The sequence below is a fragment of the Lithobates pipiens genome, unplaced genomic scaffold (assembly GCF_037356315.1).
Source record: "Lithobates pipiens isolate NorthernLeopardFrog02 unplaced genomic scaffold, aLitPip1_a1.2 Scaffold_23, whole genome shotgun sequence".
In the NCBI taxonomy this organism is placed as follows: domain Eukaryota; kingdom Metazoa; phylum Chordata; class Amphibia; order Anura; family Ranidae; genus Lithobates; species Lithobates pipiens.
The window spans coordinates 39487070-39510414 of NW_027507785.1; the positions used below are offsets into that span (position 1 = coordinate 39487070).

Below are 23345 nucleotides of genomic sequence, written 5' to 3' on the forward strand. Positions count from 1 at the left end.
TTAAAGACCTGTTTTTTTTTTGTTTCCCAATATTGACAGAAGCCCGGCTGATGATGTAGAAAGCAATGGGGTCAATTTACTAAAACTGGAGAGTGAAAAATCTGGTGCAGCTGTGCACAGAAACCAATCAGTTTTTAGTGGCAAAGCTTAAGGCCCCTTTCACACTGTTGGACCGCTCAGGTCCGCCTGTCAGTTTTGATGGCGGACCTGAACAGGCGATCCATGCTGGTCTATGGAGCGACTTGTCAGCAGTGACATGTCCGCTGACATCCGACCCGCCAAAAGCAAACAGATGGCCCTACTTCCAGATCAGTCGCTGGCGGATCGGACCGGATGAGATCTGATGAAAAACGGACATGCTTTCCATTTTCATCTGATCTCTCCATAGAATCCAGTGGCGCTCAACAAGCCCCTCCCCACTCAGTGAGCAGAGAGGGAACCGTCATCCACCGGCTCAGCAGAGATCAACAGAGATCTCCCACTGAGCCGGCGGACAGAGGCGGACTCCGTGCAAGCACATCCACCTCGTCTGAATGAGGCCTTAGGCTCCATGCACACTGGACGTTAAGGCTGGGTTTACACTGGTGCGACAACACTTGTCCTACTTTGGATCCGACTTTGCCCTGCGACTTGAAGTCAGAGACGTGTCCGACTTCAGTGAACGGGATCCGACTTGGATCCCCGCCAATACCAGGCACTATGTTTGGTATGAGGGGGAACTCCAAGCCAAATTTGAAATTAAAAAACATCATGGGTTCCCCCTCCAAGAGCATACCAGGCCCTTCAGTCTGATATAGATTTTAAGAGGAACCCCCTGCGCCGAACAAAAACAGCGTGGGGGTCCCCCCAAAATCCATACCAGACCTTTAGTCGAGCACGCAGCCTAGCTGGTCAGGAAGGGGGGTGGGGACGAGGCCACATGCCCTCAACATGGAGGGGTGGGTGCTTTGGGGCAGGGGGGCACCCTGCAGCCCCCCCACCCCAAAGTACCTTGTCCCCATGTTGATGAGGACAAGGGCCTCTTCCCAACAACCCTGGCCGTTGGTTGTCAGGGTCTGCGGGCGGGGGCTTATCAGAATCCAGTAGCCTCGTCATATCAACATCAGAAGAAGACCCGAGGGAAGAAGGCGACGGAGAAGACCGGTCTAATGCAGGCAAAAGAGCAGAAGATAGCAGAGGAACCCGGCAGAAAAAATGGAGAGCGCAGAGAAGAGGCCGGAGAGAGCAGAGAAGTCCATAGAGACCCTAGAGTTGCCAAATTACTTTAAAAACCTGTCTAGTGTTTTTCTTTTTTATTGACAGTTTTTTCCCCCAGGTGAATGGGTAGGGGTACGATGTACCCCATACTCATTCACATAGGGCAGGGGGCCCGGGATCCCAGATTCCAATAAGCCCCCCCGCCCGCAGACCCCGACAACCAACTGCCAGGGTTGTCGGGAAGAGGCCCTTGTCCTCATCAACATGTTGAGGGTATGCGGCCTGGTACAGTTCAGGAAGGGAGGGGGGCGCTTGCTCTTACCCACCCACATTCCTGACCGGCCGGGCTGCGTGCTTGGATAAGGGTCTAGTATAGATTTTGGGGGGGCCCCCACGCAGTTTTTTGGGCGTAGGGGGGTTCCCCTTAAAATCCATATCAGACCGAAGAGCCTGGTATGCTCTTGGAGGGGGAACCCATGCTGGTATTTTTAATTTAAAATTTGGCGTAGAGTTCCGTCTCAAGATCACCACAAGTCGCATGCCAAAGTTGGATCAGGCAAGACGGCGATCCGACTTTGATCCTACTTCAGTGATATTCAATGGGCTGAAGTAGGATCAAAGTTGGACCAAAGTAGTACAGGGAGCATTTTCAAAGTCGGACCAACTTGTGTGGGACCAGATAAGACTGCTCCCATAGGGAAACATTGATTTGCTCACATCGGAGTGTTTGTCACACCAGTGTAAACCCGGCCTAAAGTAAGGTTATAAAAACGGCAGTAGCTTTGCAGTGAGTCTTTAACCACTTCAGGACCGCCGTATTGCCAATGTACGTCAACACAATGGCACAGGCAGGCACAATCACGTAGATGTACGTGCCTGCCTTCCAGCGGGTGGGGGGTCCGATCGGACCCCCTCCCGTTGGATACGACGGTCCGGTTCGCTCCAGGAGCGCTCCGTGATGAGGGGATGGCCGTTGGTTTTCGGCCACCCCCTCTGGATCGCTCCTGGCCAATGAGAAGCTTCCTCCCACTGTGTATTGTTTACACAGGAAGGAGGAAGTGATGTCATTCTCCTCGGGGCGGTCTTTTTGACCGGACTACGAGGAGAAGACTAATAGTAAGTGTGCACCAACACTACACTGACATGTAGGTACACACAGGCACACAAAACCCCCCCCCCCGATCCCCGCCCCCCCTCCCTCCCCAGTCACAGTGTCACTGATTGCATTGATCATTTCTTTACTGATCAATGCATTCAGTGTCAGTTGTGACAGTAAAAACTGTCAGGACAGTTAGTGTTAGGTCCAGGGTAGCCCCCTATCACCCCCCAATAAAGATTTAACCCCCTGATTGCCCCTAGAGTTAACCCTTTCACCCCCTTTTGCCAGTGTCACTAAGCGATCATTTTTCTGATCGCTGCATGTGTCGCTAGGTAGCTAGTTATTTTTTTTAGGTTCACCGCCAGGTTTTTATATCGCTAGGTACCCCGATATACTACCCAATAATGGTTTTAACCCCCTGATTTCCGCTAGTTAACCCTTTCACCCCTTTTGCCAGTGTCACTAAGCGATTGTTTTTCTGATCGCTGCATTAGTGTCGCTACAGTCGCTAGGTAGCTAGTTATTTTTTTAGGTTCACCGCCAGGTTTTTATAGCGCTAGGTACCCCGATATACTACCCAATAATGGTTTTAACCCCCTGATTGCCCCTAGTTAACCCTTTCACCAGCGATCACAGTATAAGTGTCACTGGTGACGCTGGTTAGCCAGTTAGTTATTTAGGTTCCCCGTCAGGTTTTTATATAGTGCCAGGGACCCCCATATACTACCTAATAAAAATTTGAACCCCCTGATTGCCCCTAGTTAACCCTTTCACCACTGATCACCGTATAAGTGTTACGGGTGACTCTGGTTAGTTTGTTTTTTATAGCATCAGGGCACCCACCATTTATTACCCAATAAAGGTTTAACCCCCTGATCACCCGGCGGGTGATATCAATTAGGTTTTAGGGTCAGGGTCTGCGTCGCCCCAGGCAGCGCTAGGTTAGTGCCAGTACCGCTAACACCCACACGCAAAGCATACACCTCCCGTAGTGCTATAGAATCTGAACAGATCAATATCTGATCTGATCAGATCTATACTAGCGTCCCCAGCAGTTTAGGGTTCCAAAAAAACGCATTGTTAGCGGGATCAGCCCAGATACCTGCTAGCACCTGCGTTTTGCCCCTCTGCCCAGCCCACCCAAGTGCAGTATCGATCGATCACTGTCACTTACAAAACACTAAACACATAACTGCAGCGATCGCAGAGTCAGGCCTGATCCCTGCCATCGCTAACAGGTTTTTTGGTAGCATTTTATATTTAAATCCGGAAGGCAATGCTTGGTTTTCGGGGTCCCGTACGTGGCTAGGCTCCCAAAAAGTCCCCCACATGTGGTATCCCCGTACTCGGGAGAAGCAGCAGAATTTATTTTGGGGTGTAATTTGACTTCTGCCCATAGCATGTGTGGGCAATATATCATTTAGTGACAACTTTGTGCAAACAAAAAAAAAGTTTGTAATATTCCCGCAACTTTTGGCAAAATATAAAATATTCCATGGACTCAACATGCCTCAGTAAATAGCTTGGGGTGTCTACTTTCCAAAATGGGGTCATTTGGGGGTGTTTTGTGCTATTTTGGCATTTTATGGCCTTCGAAACTGTGATAGGTAGTGAGGAGTTAAATCAAAAATTTGCACCCTTAGAAATCCTGAAGGTGATGATTGGTTTTCGGGGTGCCGTGCGCGACTAGACTCCCAAAAAGTCCCACATATGTGGTATCCCCATACTCGGGAGAAGTAGCGGAATATATTTTGGTGTGCAATTCCACATATAACCATGGTATGTGTGAGCAATATATCATTTAGTGACAACTTTTTGTAAAAATTTTTTTTTTTTTTTGTCATTATTCAATCCCTTAGGACAAAAAAAATAAATATTCAATGGGCTCAACATACCCATCAGCAATTTCCTTGGGGTGTCTACTTTCCAAAATGGGGTCATTTGGGGGGGATTTGTACTGCCCTGCCATTTTAGCACCTCAAGAAATGAGATCGGCAGTCATAAATTAAATGCTGTGTAAATTCCAGAAAATGTACTCTAGTTTGTAGACGCTATAACTTTTGCGCAAACCAAAAAATATACGCTTGACATTTTTTTTACTAAAGACATGTGGCTGAATAAATTTTGCCCTCAATGTACGACTAAAATTTAGTTTATTCGATTTTTCTTATAACAAAAAGAAGAATATCTTTTTTTTTCAAAATTTTCGCTCTTTTTCCATTTATATCGCAAAAAAAAAAAAAAAAAAAAAAAAAAAATCGCAGAGGCAATCAAATACCATCAAAAGAAAGCTCTATTTGTGGGAAGAAAAGGACGCAAATTTCGTTTGGGTGCAATATTGCATGACCGCGCAATTACCAGTTAAAGCAGCGCAGTGCGAAATTGCAAAAAGACCTCTGGTCCTTAAGGTGTTTATTGGTCCGGAGCTGAAGTGGTTAAACACTTTTTTTTTTTTCAATGGCTCAAAAACGTTAAAATGTTTGAGCGTTTGGCTTTTTTTGTGTTCAGAAAAACTACTCCTGAACGCGATTTTATGGAGTTCAGAAAACAGGCCATAACATCCACTGCTGATAAAAGTTCAAAAACGTCCATAGGAAGAAGAACGTAGAAAAAAAAAAAAAAAATACTTTTAAACTCCAAAAAAAAATGGCCATTTATGAGCTCCAGTGTGCATAGAGCCTAAAGCAGCTGTAAACCGCTGAAGAATTAAAAAAATTAAATTAAAAAAACACAACCTGTAGGACCATGGCATAATGTGTCAGTAAGCGGCGCATACTAGCACATTATGAAATACTTCCCTTAGAATGAAGCCCTTCCAGCAGCACCCGCTCACATCTTCCCCTGGCGTTTCTTTCGGGTTTGTGGGCTCCAGCGTTGTGAGTGGCCAGAGCCGCGATAAAGTCACTTCCGTCGTTTCCGGCATATGGGCTCTGAAGGTCCGGCGCTGTAAGAGGGACCTTCAGGCTGCATTCACACCTGAGCATTTTCAGCTCGTAAAAACGCCCAACAAGAAAAATCCCATTCATTTAAATGGCAGCTGTTCACACCTAAGCTTTTTGTAGCCTGAATTAAAAAAACAAAAAAAAAATGGTACATGAGCTTCTTTTTGGGCAGATTACAGGCATTTTCCCGCTTTTTACCATTGGTTATCTTTTGATCTGTACAAAATTGTGGCAAAAACGTGCAGCTTTCTGCCTGAAAACAAAACGCTCAGATGTGGATGCAGCCTTACAGCAAATGCGCCGATGAGGTCATCAGCTGCATAGACACTAAATATCTTCTAAACTGTGCAAGTTTAGGAGATATTCACAGTACCTACAGGTAAGCCTTATTATAGGCCTACCTGTAGGTACAAGTGGTATAACAGAGTTTACAACCAGTTTAACCACTTCAGCCCCGGAAAGGGTTTATCCCCTTAATGACCAGGCAATTTTTAGCGATGTTGCACTGTGTCCCTTTAACTGATAACTGCACGGTTGTGCGACATTGGGCCCAAATAAAATTGAAGCCTTTTTTCCCCCCACAAATAGAACTTTTTGGTGGTATTTCATTAACGCTGTGGTTTTTATTTTTTGCACTATATGCAAAAAAAGACTGACAATTTTTTTTTACTCTGATATAATACATATTCCCCCCCCTCCCAAAAAATTTTTTTTTATAATATATATATACATATACATATACACACACATACATACAAAAATGTATTCATCAGTTTAGACAAATATGTATTCTGGGACATATTTTAGATTATTTTTTTAATAAAACCTCAAGCATATATTGATTTGGTTTGCACAATAGTTAAGGCCTCTACAAAATCGGGGATAGCTTTATGGACTTTAATTTTTTTTTATTGTTTTTACTGGTAATGGAGGCAAACTGCGAATTTTAGCAGGACTGCAACATACACCTCTGACCCCCAGTGACACTTTTTGGGGACCAGTGGCATCATTACATTGATCAGTGCTAAAAAAAAAAAAAAAAAATAAAAAAAAACACTAGGGTGGGATTACGTGGAGGATCAGATAACGATACCTTCTTTAAGGTCCCATTCACACCTGAGCGTAGCGTTTTCAGGCAGAAAGTTGCGTGATTTTGCTTGTACAGATCAAAAGTCACCAATGTAAAAAAAAAAAAAAAAAAAAAAAAAAAAAAAAAAAAAAAAAAAAAAAAAAAAAAAAGCAGAAAAACACCCAAATCTGCCGAGAAAAAAAAATTACATTCTAGAATTTGTTTGAGCTTCTGGCGTCTTGGAGTGGAGAGGCGAACCATCTCCATGGAGAACAATTGATTTTTTTTTTCCTCTTCCAGCATTTTGTAGCTGCGGGCTTCAAGCTACAAAATGCTCAGGTGTGAATGGGGCTTAACAGATTCCCTAGACCTGGGTTTGATCTGTGTGGGAGGGGGGATGGGATTACTGGGACAACACCTTGGAAGCACACACTGCAGAGTGAAAACTATGGTGCTGCTGTGCATGGTAGCCAATCGGCTTCTGACTCCAGCTTGTTCAATTAACCACTTCAATGAGATCCTAGTGATCAGGAACAGCAGATCTCAGTGTTGTCCTCTGTCAGAACGTGGATCCGCCTTGTATCCGCCCACTGTATCTTATGCACGGATCGATGTACAGGAACGTTATTCCGCACCGCCCTGCCGCAGTATATGTGCGGTGGGCGGTCCGGAAGTGGTTAATTGAACAAGCTGAAGTCAGAAGCCGATTGGCTACCGTGCACAGCAACACCATATTTTTCACTCTGCAGTTTTAGTAAATCTACCCCATATTAGCAGTATTTTCACAGGGGAAAAAAAAAAAAAAAAGTTCTAGCAATACACACCAAACTGAGCATGTGCAGAGTGCTTCCAAGGCTCTGTTCTACCACGATCTGCCTACATTGCATAAGGCTCCATGCACACTGGAGCTCATAAACAGACGGTTTTTGAAGTTTGGGAGTTTTTATTTATTTTTTTATTTTTTTAACAGCCCATAAATTCCACTCTGTTATCCTATGTATACATGCACACATGGACTTTTTTTTAGCTTTTATCAGCAGTGGAGTTTATGGGCCGTTCTCTGAACGCTATAAAATCGACAAAGTTACTTTTTCTGACCACAAAAAGATAAAAAAAGCCGATAAACGTGCGTTTATTAGCGTTCGGCATTCTCTTTTTTCAGTGCATTGTGGGATTTTTGGAGTGTCTTCTGCGTATTTATTAAAAACACCCATAAACTCTAAAAACGTTCATAAACGCTTGTACAAAACGCGTTTTTCAACCAGCATTTTCTGCCAGCAATCTGGTGCCCAGAAAAGGCTTTTTTGAGCTCCATTGTGCATGGAGCCTAAAGAAGCACACAGACCCATTGAGGGGGGGGGGGGGGGAGAGAACCCCATTATTGCAAAAAATATACTCACATTAAACTTCAGCTTTACGAATCTATCCCTTATTTTCATTATATGTAATCAGAAAAGCAGTATATCCCTAAAAACACATGCAAGGAATGAACTCAGTATGTAGAACACATCCTAAAGCAAGCAATGATCACATGCCCTGCGTTATCGGACTAGCCCCCCCCAGGGGTTTCCCACACAGACGCATCACATACTTGAAGTTAATCGGGAACATGTGATCTGCGTTCGTTTCATGTGATGTGATACTGAACAAAGTCTAGGATTGTTAAACATTCCCATCTTAAAAGGAAGCAACAAGGCGTAGACTAACAAGATTTTCAGCAAGGAGATACCAAGGACGTAATCTGGCTTCGAATCCGGAGCCAACTCTGCTTCAAGTAGTAAACAAGACTTGAGGACATATTTTTCGTTACAGCCTCCGAAGTGTTACAGCCCCCAATTCCAAAAAGTTGTCCCAACCTTACCCCTTGCAGGGATTTGCAAATCTCATAATCCCATATTTTATTCACAATAGAGAACATATCAAATGTTCAACTGTTTCCAGACCGCCCACCGCACATACTGTAAACTGCGGCAGGACAGCACAAAAAACAATGTACCTGTACGTTGTTCGCTTCTTCCGGGATCTGGGGCGCATGAGCTGCCGGAGACCCACTCCTGCTGCGATTGGAACCCTGAACACACCATCCCCACTGTGAAACATGGTGGTGGGAACCCCACCATGAAATATGGTGGCGGCAGCATCATGTTGTGGGGATGCTTTCCTTCAGAAGGGACAGGGAAGCTGGTGGGAAGATGGATGGACCCAAATATAGGGCAATTTTTAAAAGAAACCCTGTTTAAGTGTGCAAAATCCAAAAGATGTACCGAATTTTGCTTCTCAAAGGATACACAAAGGGCAAACACTGAATACAGATCCCTACTCACCAGACATCATTGACTCTCTGTTTGCCTTACGAGAGAAGTCAAATCGGGCTTGTATGGTCTCTGTGACCGGATATAAAGCACCGACCGGACAGATCTCCCGTCAAAAAACCACACACAACTCATATATATATATAAAAAATTTAAAGTCTTCAAGCAGAGCGACATCCATGGAAACATAAAATATCCCTTGTCCGAAAGCTGCATGTAGCGGTAAGCAATAAAATTGGTGGAGGGTGTCGGCGTGCGTTCGGACTAGGACTCAGTGAGTAGTTGAGTCCTAGGTGGAACGCACACTGACCCTTATTGCTTACCGCGACATGCGACTATCAGGCAAGAGATATTTTTATGTTGCCATGGATGTGACTGTGCTTGAAGGCTTTTAAATAAAAAAACTTCAAAAATTTCTTCATTTTGGTCCACCCTGCCAATTGTAACAAAATTTGGTACATCTTTGAATATTGCGGGCTATATGCATACCTGGAAGAATTGTCTACATAGGAGTATAGATTTTACATCATCTATAAGGCTTGATTCACACCTACGCATTTTTTGTGCTTTTTGCATTTTGCACTACAGAACATGTTCCATAGGAAACCATGTTAAAAGGTACTGTAGAGCAAATCTGCAAAATACAAAAAGCACTAAAAATGCCTAGGTGTGAATCAGGCCTTACATGGACTAGATCTTATATATTTCTTCAATTTTGTCACAGTAATGTTTTGTCACTTTAATACTCATTTGTCATATACACAGTAGCAAGCGCTGTTAATCACCGAGCTTCTCTCCAGTGAACTATTAAATCACATTATAACCCACAGGTTTGTAACAGCTGTTTTTTTACACATTGATTTGTAGATAAATAGTTGTGGCGCGGGTGTATAGCTGCACTGGCATATAACCTTTATATTCAAGCAAAAGACTTGACTCGTGCAGAGGTTCACCTTCCAGCAGGACAATGACCCTAAACTCCATGAGCAGGGCCCTCTGATTCCTCTTGTACCAAATTGTAATGTAAATGTAATGTCTGCCCTCATGTTGTAAAGCGCTGAGCAAACTGTTGGTGCTATATAAATCCTGTATAATAATAATAATAATAAACATACAGCTAGGGCTTCTATGAATGGTTTAGATCAAAGCATATTCATGTGTTAGAATGGCCCGGTCACAGTCCAGACCTAAAGCCAACTGAGAATCTGTGGCAAGACTTGAAAATTGCTGTTCACAGACACTCTCCATCCAATCTGACAGAGCTTGAGATATTTTGCAAAGAAGAAGAATGGGCAAAAATGTCACTCTCTAGATGCGCAAAGCTGGTAGAGACATCCCCAAAAAGACTTGCAGCTGTAATTGCAGTGAAAGGCGGTTCTACAAAGTATTGACTCAGGGGGGCGCCATACAAATGCACACCACACTTTTCACATATTTGTAAAACATTTTGAAAAACACTTATTTTCCTTCTACGTCACAATTATGTGCCACGTTCTGTTGGTTTATCATAAAATCCATTTAGGTTTCTTGGTTGTAATATGACAAAATGTGGAAAATTTCAAGGGGCATCTAGCCCCTGTACATCCAATCCTGGAGGTTTAGTGTGCCCGGGAGATATTGGAGCAGCGTCCAGCTCTGCTGCCTGTCAAAGTTTATATCACGCTGAAATACACTGCGGCTGGACACTACTGATTGGTACTCATATTTAGGGCCTTATTCAGGGACAAATGTCTGGAACATCTGCATTCAATGCATTCTTTTCTGACCGTAGGGACCTAAACGTGACCACCACCCGGTCCAGCCACAGCAGATTTCAGTCTGTCATGGACTTTGACAGGTTGCAGGCAACAGGGCTGGACACTGCTCCTGTACCACCCGGGGGTTCTAAAACACTGGGAATGAATGTAAAGGGGCTTACATGTCAGTGTGCAAGGGGCCTTATTGGTAGCACTCAGAAAACAAACCAGACTATATACGAGGGGGGTCTTCCAAACAAGTTTACACTTTTTTTTTTTAACCTATTAAATATAAAAAAGTGTGAAAACTTTTTGAAGAACTCCTCTCGTACTAAAAATATAAACCAAACACAAAACACCACAACAGGACGACGGCAATGAGACCACATTCTGCTCTTTAACCCCTTCACGCCCCCACAAAAATTTGCGTTCATCGCTTGGAGGGGTTATACCGGGATGATGCCTGCAACTGTAATGTTTTTTAGAGCAGGCGGTCGGCTCTTTAGGGATAACAACCGATGCGGCTAAAAGCCGCTCAACTGTTGTGCTAAAGGACCAGGAGGGGGGAACGCCCTCCCCCCGCTCTTTCAGGGCCAACCGTCCCACCGGGAGACCCGAGCTACCAACCCACGCGGCCGCCGGCTAACTTTACGGTTTCTTTTTTTTAATTAAAGTGTATTTTTTTTGGCCCAAAAAATGCGTTTGAAAGACAGCTGCACAAATACCGTGTGACATAAAATTCTGCAATCACCACAATTTTATTCTCTGCATATAAAATTTTATAATTTTTTATTTTTTTTTATTAGGGCTGTACAATTAATCCTCAAGAATAGTTATCGTGATCTTGACTAAAGTGTTTCACAATTCTTTCTCTGCAAAGAATTCTCTCTGCTCTTCTGAAGCCACAGCCCTCAAAAGAAAGGAAGACAAAAACTGGGCAGGCAGTCTGCCAAGAATCAAAACATTCTTTATCAGTTGAACTTAAAGCGGGGTTCCACCCTAAAGTGGAACTTCCACTGATCGGAACCCTCCCCCCCTCCGGTGTCACAATTGGCACCTTACAGGGGGGAGGGGGGTGGAGATACCTGTCAAAGACAGGTATTTACACCCGCTTCCGGGCATAGACTCCCGCGGGAGTCTATGTCATTTCCTGTCCTGCCGCGCTGTCTGCTGGGACACACACGGGTCTCAGAGACAGCGCGGAGAATTCCTATTGCGCTGCGCGACTGGCGCATGCGCAGTAGGGAACCGGGAAGTGAAGCCGATTCGCTTCACTTCCTGATTCCCTCACCTAGAATGGTGGCGGCAGCAGCCGAGAGCCGATCGATCGGCATCGCTGGAACCCGGGACAGGTGAGTGTCCATTTATTAAAAGTCAGCAGCTGTAGTATTTATAGCTGCTGGCTTTTAATATTTTTATTTTTTTTGGTGGAATCCCTCTTTAAGTTTAAACATTGTAACAATATATGAAAGGAAAAGAGTTTGGTGTGTAAGGCTGGGTTCACACTGCAGCGATGTCTGAAATCGGATGTGATTTCAGCCATACAGATAGTACTTCCTCCTGAAGAAGCGGGTATTCCACAAAACTAGCAGAGGAGACCTCTGTACGCCACTAGAACGGAACTCTTTGAGTATCTGTAAATGATAAATACTCTGGGGTGTACCACGATTTTAATAATGATATTTTGTGTATTGTTTTTTCTCTCTTTTTTTATGCATTTATTAAATATTAGTACATTTTAATTGTTATTTTTCTCTTCTTCCCTACACAAAAAAGTACCGGTATAGTCCAAATAGCATTTTTTCGGTTTGGGTTGGTTGTAGGAGGTTAGCGTGAACGTCTACTCCATAGCCCCATACCAAATCTCTTGATACAAACTAAGGTACATTTTCTGGAATTTACACAGCTTTTAATTTATGACTGCATATATCTCATTTCTTGAGGTGCTAAAATGGCAGGGCAGTAAAGAAAAAAAAAAAACCAAATGACCCCATTTTGGAAAGTAGACACCCAAAGGAAATTGCTGAGGGCCATGTTGAAGCCATTGAATATTTTTTTTTTGTCCCAAGTGATTGAAGAATGACAAAAAAAAAAAAAAAAAAGTTTACAAAAACTTGTCACTAAATGATATATTGCTCACACATGCCATAGTTATATGTGGAATTGCACCCCAAAATATATTCTGCTGCTTCTCCCGAGTACGGGGATACCACATATGTGGGACTTTTTGGGAGTCTAGCCGCGTACGGCACCCCGAAATCCAATCACTGCCTTCAGGGTTTCTAAGGGTGCAAATTTTTGATTTCACTCCTCACTACCTATCACAGTTTCGAAGGCCATAAAATGCCAAAATAGCACAAACCCCCCCCCCCCCAATGACCCCATTTTGGAAAGTAGACACCCCAAGCTATTTACTGAGAGGCATTTTGAGTCCATGAAATATTTTATATTTTGCCACAAGTTGCAGGAATATTACAATTTTTTTTTTTTTTTTTTTTTTTTACACAAAGTTGTCACTAAATGATATATTGCTCACACATGCTATGGGCATAAGTCAAATTACACCCCAAAATAAATTCTGCTGCTTCTCCCGAGTACGGGGATACCACATGTGGGGGACTTTTTGGGAGCCTAGCCACGTACGGGACGCCGAAAACCAAGCACTGCCTTCCGGATTTAAATATAAAATGCTACCAAAAAAAACTGTTAGCGATCGCAGGGATCAGGCCTGACTCTGCGATCACTGCAGTTATGCGTTTAGTGTTTTGTCAGTGACAGTGATCGATCGATACTGCACTTGGGTGGGCTGGGAAGAGGGCAAAACGCAGGTGCCAGCAGGTATCTGGGCTGATCCCGCTAACAATGCGTTTTTTGGAACCCAAAACTGCTGGGGACGCTAGTATAGATCTGATCAGATCAGATATTGATCTGTTCAGATTCTATACTACTACGGGAGGTTTATGCTTTGCGCGTGGGTGTTAGCGGTACTGGCACTAACCTAGCGCTGCCTGGGGTGACGCAGACCCTATCTGACCCTAAAACCTAATTGATATCACCCGCCGGGTGATCAGGGGGGTTAAACCTTTATTGGGTAATAAATGGTGGGTGCCCTGATGCTATAAAAAGCAAACTAACTAACCAGAGTCACCCGTAACACTTATACGGTGATCACTGGTGAAAGGGTTAACTCTAGGGGCAATCAGGGGATTAAAATCTTTATTAGGTAGTATATGGGGGCACCCAACGCTATAAAAACCTGGCGGTGAACCTTAAAAATAACTAGCTACCTAGCGGCACCAGTGACACTAATGCAGCGATCAGAAAAACGATTGCTTAGTGACACTGGCAAAAGGGGTGAAAGGGTTAACTCTAGAGGCAATCAGGGGGTTAAACCTTTATGGGGGGGGGGGGTAGGGGGCTACCCTGGACCTAACACTAACTGCCCTGACACTTTTTACTGTCACAACTGACACTAAATGCAGTGATCAGTAACCACTTTAATAGGCGCAGCGCCACTGAGCTCAACCACATGATTTTAACACCCGCCGTCACCACCCCAGCCACCAATCTAAACAGAGTCTTAGGGCTGCACTTGCCCCTCTGCATTGTGTTGCATTTATTGGAATACATATGTATATTAGAGATGCGCCCGCACTGCACGCAAAGTAGGTCTAATGCGGCATTTTGTGTTTAAATGCATGTGCTTGTATAATGCTTAAAGTACATGCCAGCGTCTAAAAGCAATGGCCATATACACAGGCCATAGGCGTGACCAGTAAGCATCAGTATGACGGATGACGGGGGGAGGGAATCTAAAAACTGTAAAAGTTCAAACGCCACTTTTTATGTCTTTATTACATCATTCTATTCTGAGTTCAATATTCCCCATAAAACATTAAAACGCCGGAGCGCTGGCAGAGCAGAGCGCAGGCAGCTGGGAGACGTTATCCATTATTCATTGTGTAGCTTGTAATGCTAGCATCGCTGGTAATAGGTACAAGAGAGAGATGTACAGTCAGCAGCATGGTGCCCCAGATAGATCTAGTAACAGCAAAACAAGCACGTCGTAGTGCAAGGCTTTCACCCGCACTGCCGGGGAATGAGGCAGCAGAACTACCTGTAGTAAACACTGACCACACAAACAGCACCAGTCATCGCCTAAACTATGTCATCAGCCAGTCCCACCAGATGAACCCGTCTGCAGCATCACAACAAACACACAGCTGTGATACCCAACACAAAGCACAACAGCGATTGTTATCACAGAGACCGATTCAGATAAGAGGCCTGCATGAAGAACTGCTTCTACGCCAGCAGAGCTCCCTATAACGATTAGCGCAAATCCAAAATAAAAATTCGTAATGGTAAGTTAAAGTCCTTGAAAATGCAAAAAAAAAAAAAAAGTTATATTATAAATATATATACAATTAGATTTTTATTTATTTTAATACCCAAACAGGTTTATACTTGCTCTGTGCAGTCTTCTGCCACTCCTGGCTCCTCCTCTTCTCAGTGCGCTTCTTATAGTGGCACATCTTTCAGGGCTCGATCCCGAGCCATGCTACCTGCATCTACTATAGACTAAGACAGCGAGGCTCCGCCCCACCCCCAGTTCTACAACGTTGCGCTATCCACCTCATCCAATGAGAGAACGCTTTACATTCACTTAGAAGATGCAATTCTCTGAAAGGCACTGGTGCCGACTGGGCAACCTCCTGAGTTCAGAATGCAGGTCAGCCGCCTGGCACGGGACCCAGGAGCAAGTGGAGATCAGCGATGTAGCGGTCTCCACTTCAGGCTGGGTTCACACCTCCGACATATGTGGCTCACAGCAGGGGTCCAGCACGTCCCTATTCTCTGTTTCAGGGACGAATCAGGGGTGAATTTTTGCCACCTAAATTCGGCCCTGAAACGGAGCCAAAGATGCATAGCGTTCCCCGTGCAAGCCGCAACAGAGATACGGTATGTGATCTGGCCCCATAGAGAGACGCTCACAATCTCCTGTCGCAAGAACTGGATGCGGGGGAACCTACATCCAACTGGCATAGGTGTGCGAACCCAACCTTAGCGATTTCCAGCTTCCAGGGGAATTAGCCAGATACATATAGTGTTCATTTTGACTTCAAATTTTGATTTGGTTTTAGTTATAGTCTGTTGACTAAAATGCCATTTAGTTTTAGTTTTAGTCTACTAACCACTTGCCGACCGCCGCACGCCGATGTACGTCAGCACAATGGCAACGGTGGGCAAATGGGTGTACCTGTACGTCCCCTTTAAGAGCCGGGGGTAGCAGGCATGTGCACTGTGTACAGCATGACTGTCCCCACAGAACCGGCAGACTATGTCCGCTGGTCTCTCGGCTATCGTGTCACGGAGCATTTCCCCGTTCTGCCTTGTGTCATGACAGATCACCGCTCTCTCATCTGGAGCAGTGATCGCTGTCATGTGACTTGAAGCCCACCCCCCACAGTTAGAATCACTCCCTAGGACACACTTGACCACCTTCATCGCTCCCTAGGGGTTAACCCATTTCCTGCCAGTGTCATTTATACAGTAATCTGCATTTTTATAGCACCAATTGCTGTATAAATGACAATGGTCGATGTGTCCGCCATAATGTTGCAGTCCAAAAAAAAAAGAAAAATATATCGCTGATCGCCGTCATTACTAATAAAAAAAATTTTTTTTTTAAAAGCCATAAATCTATCCCCTATTTTGTAGATGCTATAACTTTAGTGCAAACCATCGATATACGCTTTATTTTACCAAAAATATGTAGAAGAATACATATCGGCCTAAACTGAGGAAAAAAAAAAAATTATATATTATATATTTTATTTTTTTGGGGGGGGAATATTTATTATAGGAAAAAAATAAATAATGTAGCGCTTTGCCAGCAGTACAGCCGCGCTGCCCATTGATTTCAATAGGCAGGAGTGGTATGCACACAGCTCCTTCACCACTCCAAAGATGCTGCTAGCAGGACTTTTTTAGTGTCCTGCCAGCACGCCGCTCCAGTGTGAAAGCCCTCCAGGCTTTCACATTGGGGACATAGGAGAGGCCGTTTCAGGGTGTTTTGCAGGCGCTATTTTTAGCACTGTAGCGCCTGCATAGCGCCCCAGTGTGAAAGGGGTCTTAAAGCCTGGCCAGTAGCTCAGGACTTGAAATTTTGATCCCTGACCTATATAATGTTTATTTTAGAATTTTCAACAAAAAAAGAGATCTTAGTTGCTACATTTTCAAATAATTAAAACAGAAAGTGGATTATACAGATCCTCTCCAGTGCCTAGCAGGACTGCCAGGGATTTTGTATACACTGTGCAAGGTTTAGAGCAGATCATGCAGTACAATGCCAGGTCCGCTATAATTGTCCAGGTTCCCCCCTCCCTTTAAAAAGTCTGAAGTTGTAGAATGTGCCTCTAAAAAAATAAAGTTAGATTGCTGGGCATGACGTCGCCATCCTTTCTAGAAGATTCCCAGGGAATGCAGAGCAGGTGAACTCTTCCAAAAAGACTCCAGTTGATTGTAAGAGCATCTTCTCACAAGGTGTGGTCTGTTCTAGATTTCCCCCGGGGTCTGACTGAAAGGATTGAAGTCATACTCACCACAGGCAGAAGACAGCAATAAGGCAAGCAGAAATGTAAAGCGATGTTAAAGTGGAGCTCCACCCAAAAAAAGGGGGGAAGCTCTGCTTGTCCACCCCCCACCCCCCCCTCTGCTGCCACATTTGGCACCTTTAGGGGAGGGGGGTCAGGAGTGGGTACCTGGGTTTGACAGGTACCTGCTCCCACTTCTGCGTGCACGACTGTCAGTTCCCCTAGCCAGCACCCATGAGCCAGATCAAGAACCGGCTTTGGTGAGGACATCGCTGGATCCCTGGGGACAGGTAAGTGCCCGAAAAGTAAAAAAGTCAGCAGCTACAGTATTTATTGGTTATTATTTGTTTTTTTTTGGGGGGGGGGGGGGGGGGGGACTGCTCTTTAAGCGTATTTTTTATTTTTAAACACTGTCAGACGGGTTTTTATTTTTATGGCAGAAGAGACCTTAAAGTGGAGTTCCACCCAAAAATGGAACTTCCGCTTTTCGGAACCCCCCCCCCCCCCCCCCCATCTGGTGTCACACTTGGCACCTTTCAGGGGGGAGGGGGGGGAGCAGATACCCGTCTAATCCAGGTATTTGGCTCCCACTTCCGGGCATAGATAACCGAGCCACCCGCGGGTACCTTCACCAATTCCGGCGCCTTCTCCGTCCCCCCCTACTGTGTTCTGGGACCAGTGCGTCTCCCAGAAGACAGCAGGGACCGGTGGGATTGCGAATGCACAGTACCAGGAAGTGAAGCCGCAAGCCTTCACTTCCCGATTCCCTTACTGAAGATGGCAGCGCCTCCACCCCAGACCCGAGGGACGGATCGGCTGACATCGCGGACACCCTGGACAGGTAAGCGTCCATATTTTAAAAGTCAGCAGCTACAGTATTTGCTGAAATGTACACTGAACCACGAAAGCGCAGCACTGAGTCCATTTACAACACTCACTTGGTGCCGAGGTGATGCAATTCCTGTGAGGGCGTGATGTCATCGCAGTCTGGCCATTCAAGTGGCCATCAAGCGCTAAGCTGGAAGGAAGATTGGGAGAAGTGGAAGCACTGACAGTGCAGCAGTGGAGGTTATTGTGCGATTCATATGAATACAATCTCAATGAATACACTCGCACCTGAAATTACAACATGGCATGCGAACACTCCATGCACCTAATGGCACAGGCAGCTCAGAAGTCCAGGGAGGATGCAAGCCGCTCTGCAGCATCTCCTACAAAAGTGATTGGAAGTAATTTCTGAGAAATCACATGCATCATACGCCAGTATTGTAGATAATGTGAAAATTGTAGATGATGCAAGTGGGTCAGTTATGTGACCTTTGTGCAATTCCCAGACCAGAATTCCAGAGAAACAGCATTGAGTAAGAGGCTTATGGAAGATAATATTGTTGGCGATTATAGAAGCATTTAGTTACACTGCAGATTTACATTGTGGATATGAATAAAGGGTATAAAGTGATACCAAGGCTCGGTTCACATACAAGCTGCATGCGGCTCACAGCTGGGGTCCGGTGTGTCCTCATTCACCATCAGGTCCGATTCCTGCCTGAATTTTGGGCTGAATATGGACCTGAAACGGACCAAAAGACACACCGGACCTGCTGAGGAGATATGTGAACTGTCTCCATAGAGAGACGGTCAAAATCTCCTGCTATTGCAAATCTGATGCGGAGATCCCACATCCAATTCGCAATGGTGTGAACCAAGTCAAAAGGCTTTTATTTTGTTCCATTTACCTGCTCTGCGCATCTATATAGCACAGAAAGGTTTCTCCTCTTGACAGTCCCTGTCAGCTCCTCTCCCTCCTGCGGGTAGCTCCTGTAACAAGCCAAGTAGCGAAAGAGGCGTGCGTGCCGCTCCCATTGGTCTGGAGCCAGGATGTGTGTGTCTACAGATACACACAGCGCCATCCATGAGAAATGCCCCCCCCACTCTCTCTTCACAGGAGTTTGACGGACAGCAGCAGAAGCCCATGGCTCAACTGCCCTCGGTTTCTCATGTGAAAGCAGGAAATGAGGCAAGTGGTGCTGGAGACCGTTCTAGAGCAGCGACACTGAGCCAGGGAATTTTTTTTTTTTTTAGGAACACAGGGTGGGGTAGGACAGGTAGTGGGATGTTTTTGTTTCCCCTTAATGCACATGATACAATAAGATAAAAAAAATAAACAAATAAAAATAAAAAATAAAATAAAAAAAGGATTTGCCTTTAGAACTGCTTTAAGTACAGAAACATAGACTATATGTGATATAAAGTGTAAGTGAAAAAAAATAAAAAATAAATAAAGTGTCAAAAAACAAAGTTAAACCCAAGCATACTATGAGAACCCCCCCCCCTCCCCCCGTCACATGCACTTATGAATGTAGACATACCTGTCAGGGGCACTTACATTAAAAATATATCACTTGCGCTACATAACTATAGATCAGGGGGGTCTAAAATGGGCGGCCCCCCCAGCTGTTGCAGAACTACAATTCCCAATAAGTATTGCAAGGCTGACCAGTTACAAGGCTGACTCCCACAGGCAGAGGCATGATGGGACTTGTAGTCCTGCAACAGCTGGCCCGCCAGTTTGCGACCCCTGCTATAGAGGCCTTTAAAGTGGCAAATATGGGGTACGGAAGTTTGTGGTTGTTGTTTAGCGGGTGTCCGCAATTTTAAAGCTTGACATGTTGGGTATCTATTGACTCAACGCAACATCATCTTTTATATTTTATCAGAAACATTGGGTAATATATGGTGTTTTTGTGCCCTAAAATTAACTTTAGTGTATTTTTTTTTTATGGAAAATTTGTGCATGATAAACCATTGTGCGACATAAAAACGTGGAACTATTACTACTTTATTGTCCATGTCCTACCTTTGGTATAGGATGCCTCAAGTATAAAGTTGTTGTTTTAGAACGTGAAAAAAAAAAACACACACACACACACACACACACACACACACACACACAAAAACAGTTCTGACAGTGAAGAGGTTAAAAATACTGCCCGTTTGCATTTTTTTTTTTCCTTAAAGGAATAATAAAAAAAAAAAAAAAGTTTACATTTTTTGGCCACACCCCCAAAGTGTCTCGATTCGCCTTTCAGAGCTTGACTTTGTTACCTTCAGTGACAATCAGTGAGGGCCAACATAAAAAAAAAAAAAAAAAAAAAAATGTTCCAAATTTTACTCTACTAAATCCGGGGAAAATTTTTGTTGCCTTTATATACACTTGTAAAAAAAAAAAAAAAAAAAAAAAAAAGATTTATCCTGGTTTTTGGCTGGAACAATGTCAGGGTGGACTGCCTGTACCAATATCCATTTCAAAAACGGCAAAGGGACACGTTCTCCAATTGCAATAACTTCACTTTATCTTCAAGTTATCAGGCATTATCAATTGCTGTTTTACATGAATTGATAATACCTGATGATTTGAAGATAAAGTTATTGCATGTATGTATGTATATATATATATATATATATATATATATATATATATACATACATACATACATACATACACACACACACACACACACACACACACACACACACACACACACACACACACACACACACACACACACACACACACACACACACACACACACACACACGCGCGCGCGCGCGCGCGCCCAGCCTACACCTCCAATGACCACTAGTGATGACTTTCCTTCAGTAATACAAGAGAAGAGAATTGTCCATAGTGGACCCGGATGTAAGGCTTCTTTCTGCTACAATGTAATTCTTCTGGAGAGAGAAGTATTCTGTTGCGGACCAATCACAGGACACTCCCGATGGGTACAGAAAACTCGGCAGATTGTGGGAGTTCCTGCACACAGGTGACCCCCACTCACCATAGATGTCAGTGTAGTCACAGCATTGATCAGAGGAGGTAGCAGAGCACTGTGTGGAGATGTAGGGAGAACCCCAATACAATGTACAGAGAGGAGAGCAGAGAGCAAGCAGAAGAGAGCAGAGAGCAAGCAGAAGAGAGCAGAGAGCAAGCAGAAGAGAGCAGAGAGCAAGGAGAAGAGAGCAGAGAGCAAGGAGAAGAGAGCAGAGAGCAAGGAGAAGAGAGCAGAGAGCAAGGAGAAGAGAGCAGAGAGCAAGGAGAAGAGAGCAGAGAGCAAGGAGAAGAGAGCAGAGAGCAAGGAGAAGAGAGCAGAGAGCAAGGAGAAGAGAGCAGAGAGCAAGGAGAAGAGAGCAGAGAGCAAGGAGAAGAGAGCAGAGAGCAAGGAGAAGAGAGCAGAGAGCAAGGAGAAGAGAGCAGAGAGCAAGGAGAAGAGAGCAGAGAGCAAGGAGAAGAGAGCAGAGAGCAAGGAGAAGAGAGCAGAGAGCAAGGAGAAGAGAGCAGAGAGCAAGGAGAAGAGAGCAGAGAGCAAGGAGAGGAGAGCAGAGAGCAAGGAGAGGAGAGCAGAGAGCAAGGAGAGGAGAGCAGAGAGCAAGGAGAGGAGAGCAGAGAGCAAGGAGAGGAGAGCAGAGAGCAAGGAGAGGAGAGCAGAGAGCAAGGAGAGGAGAGCGAGGAGAGGAGAGCAGAGAGCGAGGAGAGGAGAGCAGAGAGGAGAGCAGAGAGCGAGGAGAGGAGATGGTGTAGTACGGGAGGGACATGGTCAGGAAGGGGTTGTGTCATCAGGATATGAAGAGGAATCAACAATATAGAGGAAGAATTACCGACTCAGCAAAACTCTGCAAATCTAACATGACTGTCATAGGAGGTCTGTGTGATGGAGGAGGAAACTGCATGACTGGAAATAGGGACATCACCCCATCATACCCGCGACGCCCAGAGACAGGGGAGAGGGGGGGGCGTTGCACGTTATCCACAATGCCTGTAGATGGGGCCACATTACCCACAATGCCCGGAGGCATGTTGCCCATGCTGCCCGTACATGGGGGGACACATTACCCACAATGCCAGGAGGCACGTTACCCACAATACTCAGCAATAGGGGGGCACATTACCCACAATGCACGGAGGCACGTTACCCACAATGCCTGGAGATGGGGGGCAGGCACGTTACCCACAATGCCAGGAGGCACATTACCCACAATGCCCAGAGATGGGGGGCACATTACCCACAATGCCCAGAGATGGGGGGCACATTACCCACAATGCCCAGAGATGGGGGCAGGCACGTTACCCACAATACCTGTAGATGGGGGGCACATTACTCACACTGCCCGGAGGTATGTTACCCACACTGTACGGAGATGGGGGAGCACGTTGCCTACACCGCCCAGAGATGGAAGGCACTGCCCGGAGATGGGGGGCACATTACCCACACTGCTAACAGGTACGTTGCCTACACCGCCCAGAGATGGGGGGCACATTACCCACACTGCCCAGAGATATGTTGCCCACACCGCCCGGAGATGGGGGCACTGTGTGGCAATGGGGGGCACATTGCCCACACTGCCCAGAGATGGGGGGCACATTGCCCACACTGCCCAGAGATGGGGGGCACAATGCCCACACTGCCCAGAAATGGGGGGCACAATGCCCTGCACAGTCAGTACACAGTGGTAGTGTGGTGGGGGTCTCACCTGCTGTGTGTGCAGCTCTACATGCAGAGATCGGGATACAGCTGCAGGCCCGGCCACCATCCCGACCCCGGGGGGCATGGACCCCGGAGCCAGCACCGGCATAGCATCCCTGACGCTCCCCCTCACCGGGCCCGGTACACTCATGGCGGACGGAGCGCTCTTCCTCCTCCTTCTCCTCTCACGGACTGGACGCCGCTTCCTTCCGGGTCCGCGGCGCTCCCGCGCACGTGACGCGGAGCTCAGAGCAGGCGCGCGCACATCCCGGACTCCTCAGCACCTTCGGAGCGCGCCCCCGCTCACAGGAGCCCAGATAGCCTAGCCCCGCCCCGCCTCAGGCTGGCCCTGCCTGTCACCTCGCCTCCAAACAAACTCAACACTGGAATCCTATGGCTCAGCCCCGCCTTCATTCATCGGAGAGGCGTGTCCTCAACATTTTCTATTTGCCTAACGCAGGCAAATGGCAAAGCCTTGCCACCGCCCACTGGCGTGTTTTACTGGTCTGCCCTCTGCTTATGATTGGCTAGAGTCGTTGTCACTCTGTATTTGGAGCCTGACGCTGAAATTGTATTGGTTTTCAGTGCTCACAATTAGGGCGATGGGGCGTGGCTTGCAACATTTCCATTTACCCAGCGTACGCGAACGCGACACATAGGCCCCGCCTCCTGCTGTGTAATTGGCTCGTAGTTCACAGGGTCACTAAGGGCGGGCTTACGATTGACAGACACTGAGCCCCGCCCATTGCTGCTGCTTAGCAGCCTTCTGATTGGCTTGTTTCCTCTTTCCCCTCCCTGTGTCACTAACGGAATATATACAGTTCTGTGCAAAAATGTAAGACAACATTTCACACTGAGGCGGTTTTCAGCGC

At 45.7% G+C, this 23345-nt stretch overlaps 1 protein-coding gene across 1 annotated transcript in view; it reads right to left on the reverse strand.

The window, feature by feature from the left end:
* Nucleotides 1–22766, reverse strand: part of UVRAG (UV radiation resistance associated) — a 161415-nt gene extending 138649 nt beyond the window's left edge. Inside the window, exon 1 of the mRNA XM_077451436.1 lies at nt 22481–22766. Within this exon, the coding sequence (XP_077307562.1) occupies nt 22481–22624 (144 nt within the window). The 5' untranslated portion in view covers nt 22625–22766. The remainder of the gene's footprint in view (nt 1–22480) is intronic.
* Between the last annotated feature and the right edge of the window lie 579 nt (nt 22767–23345).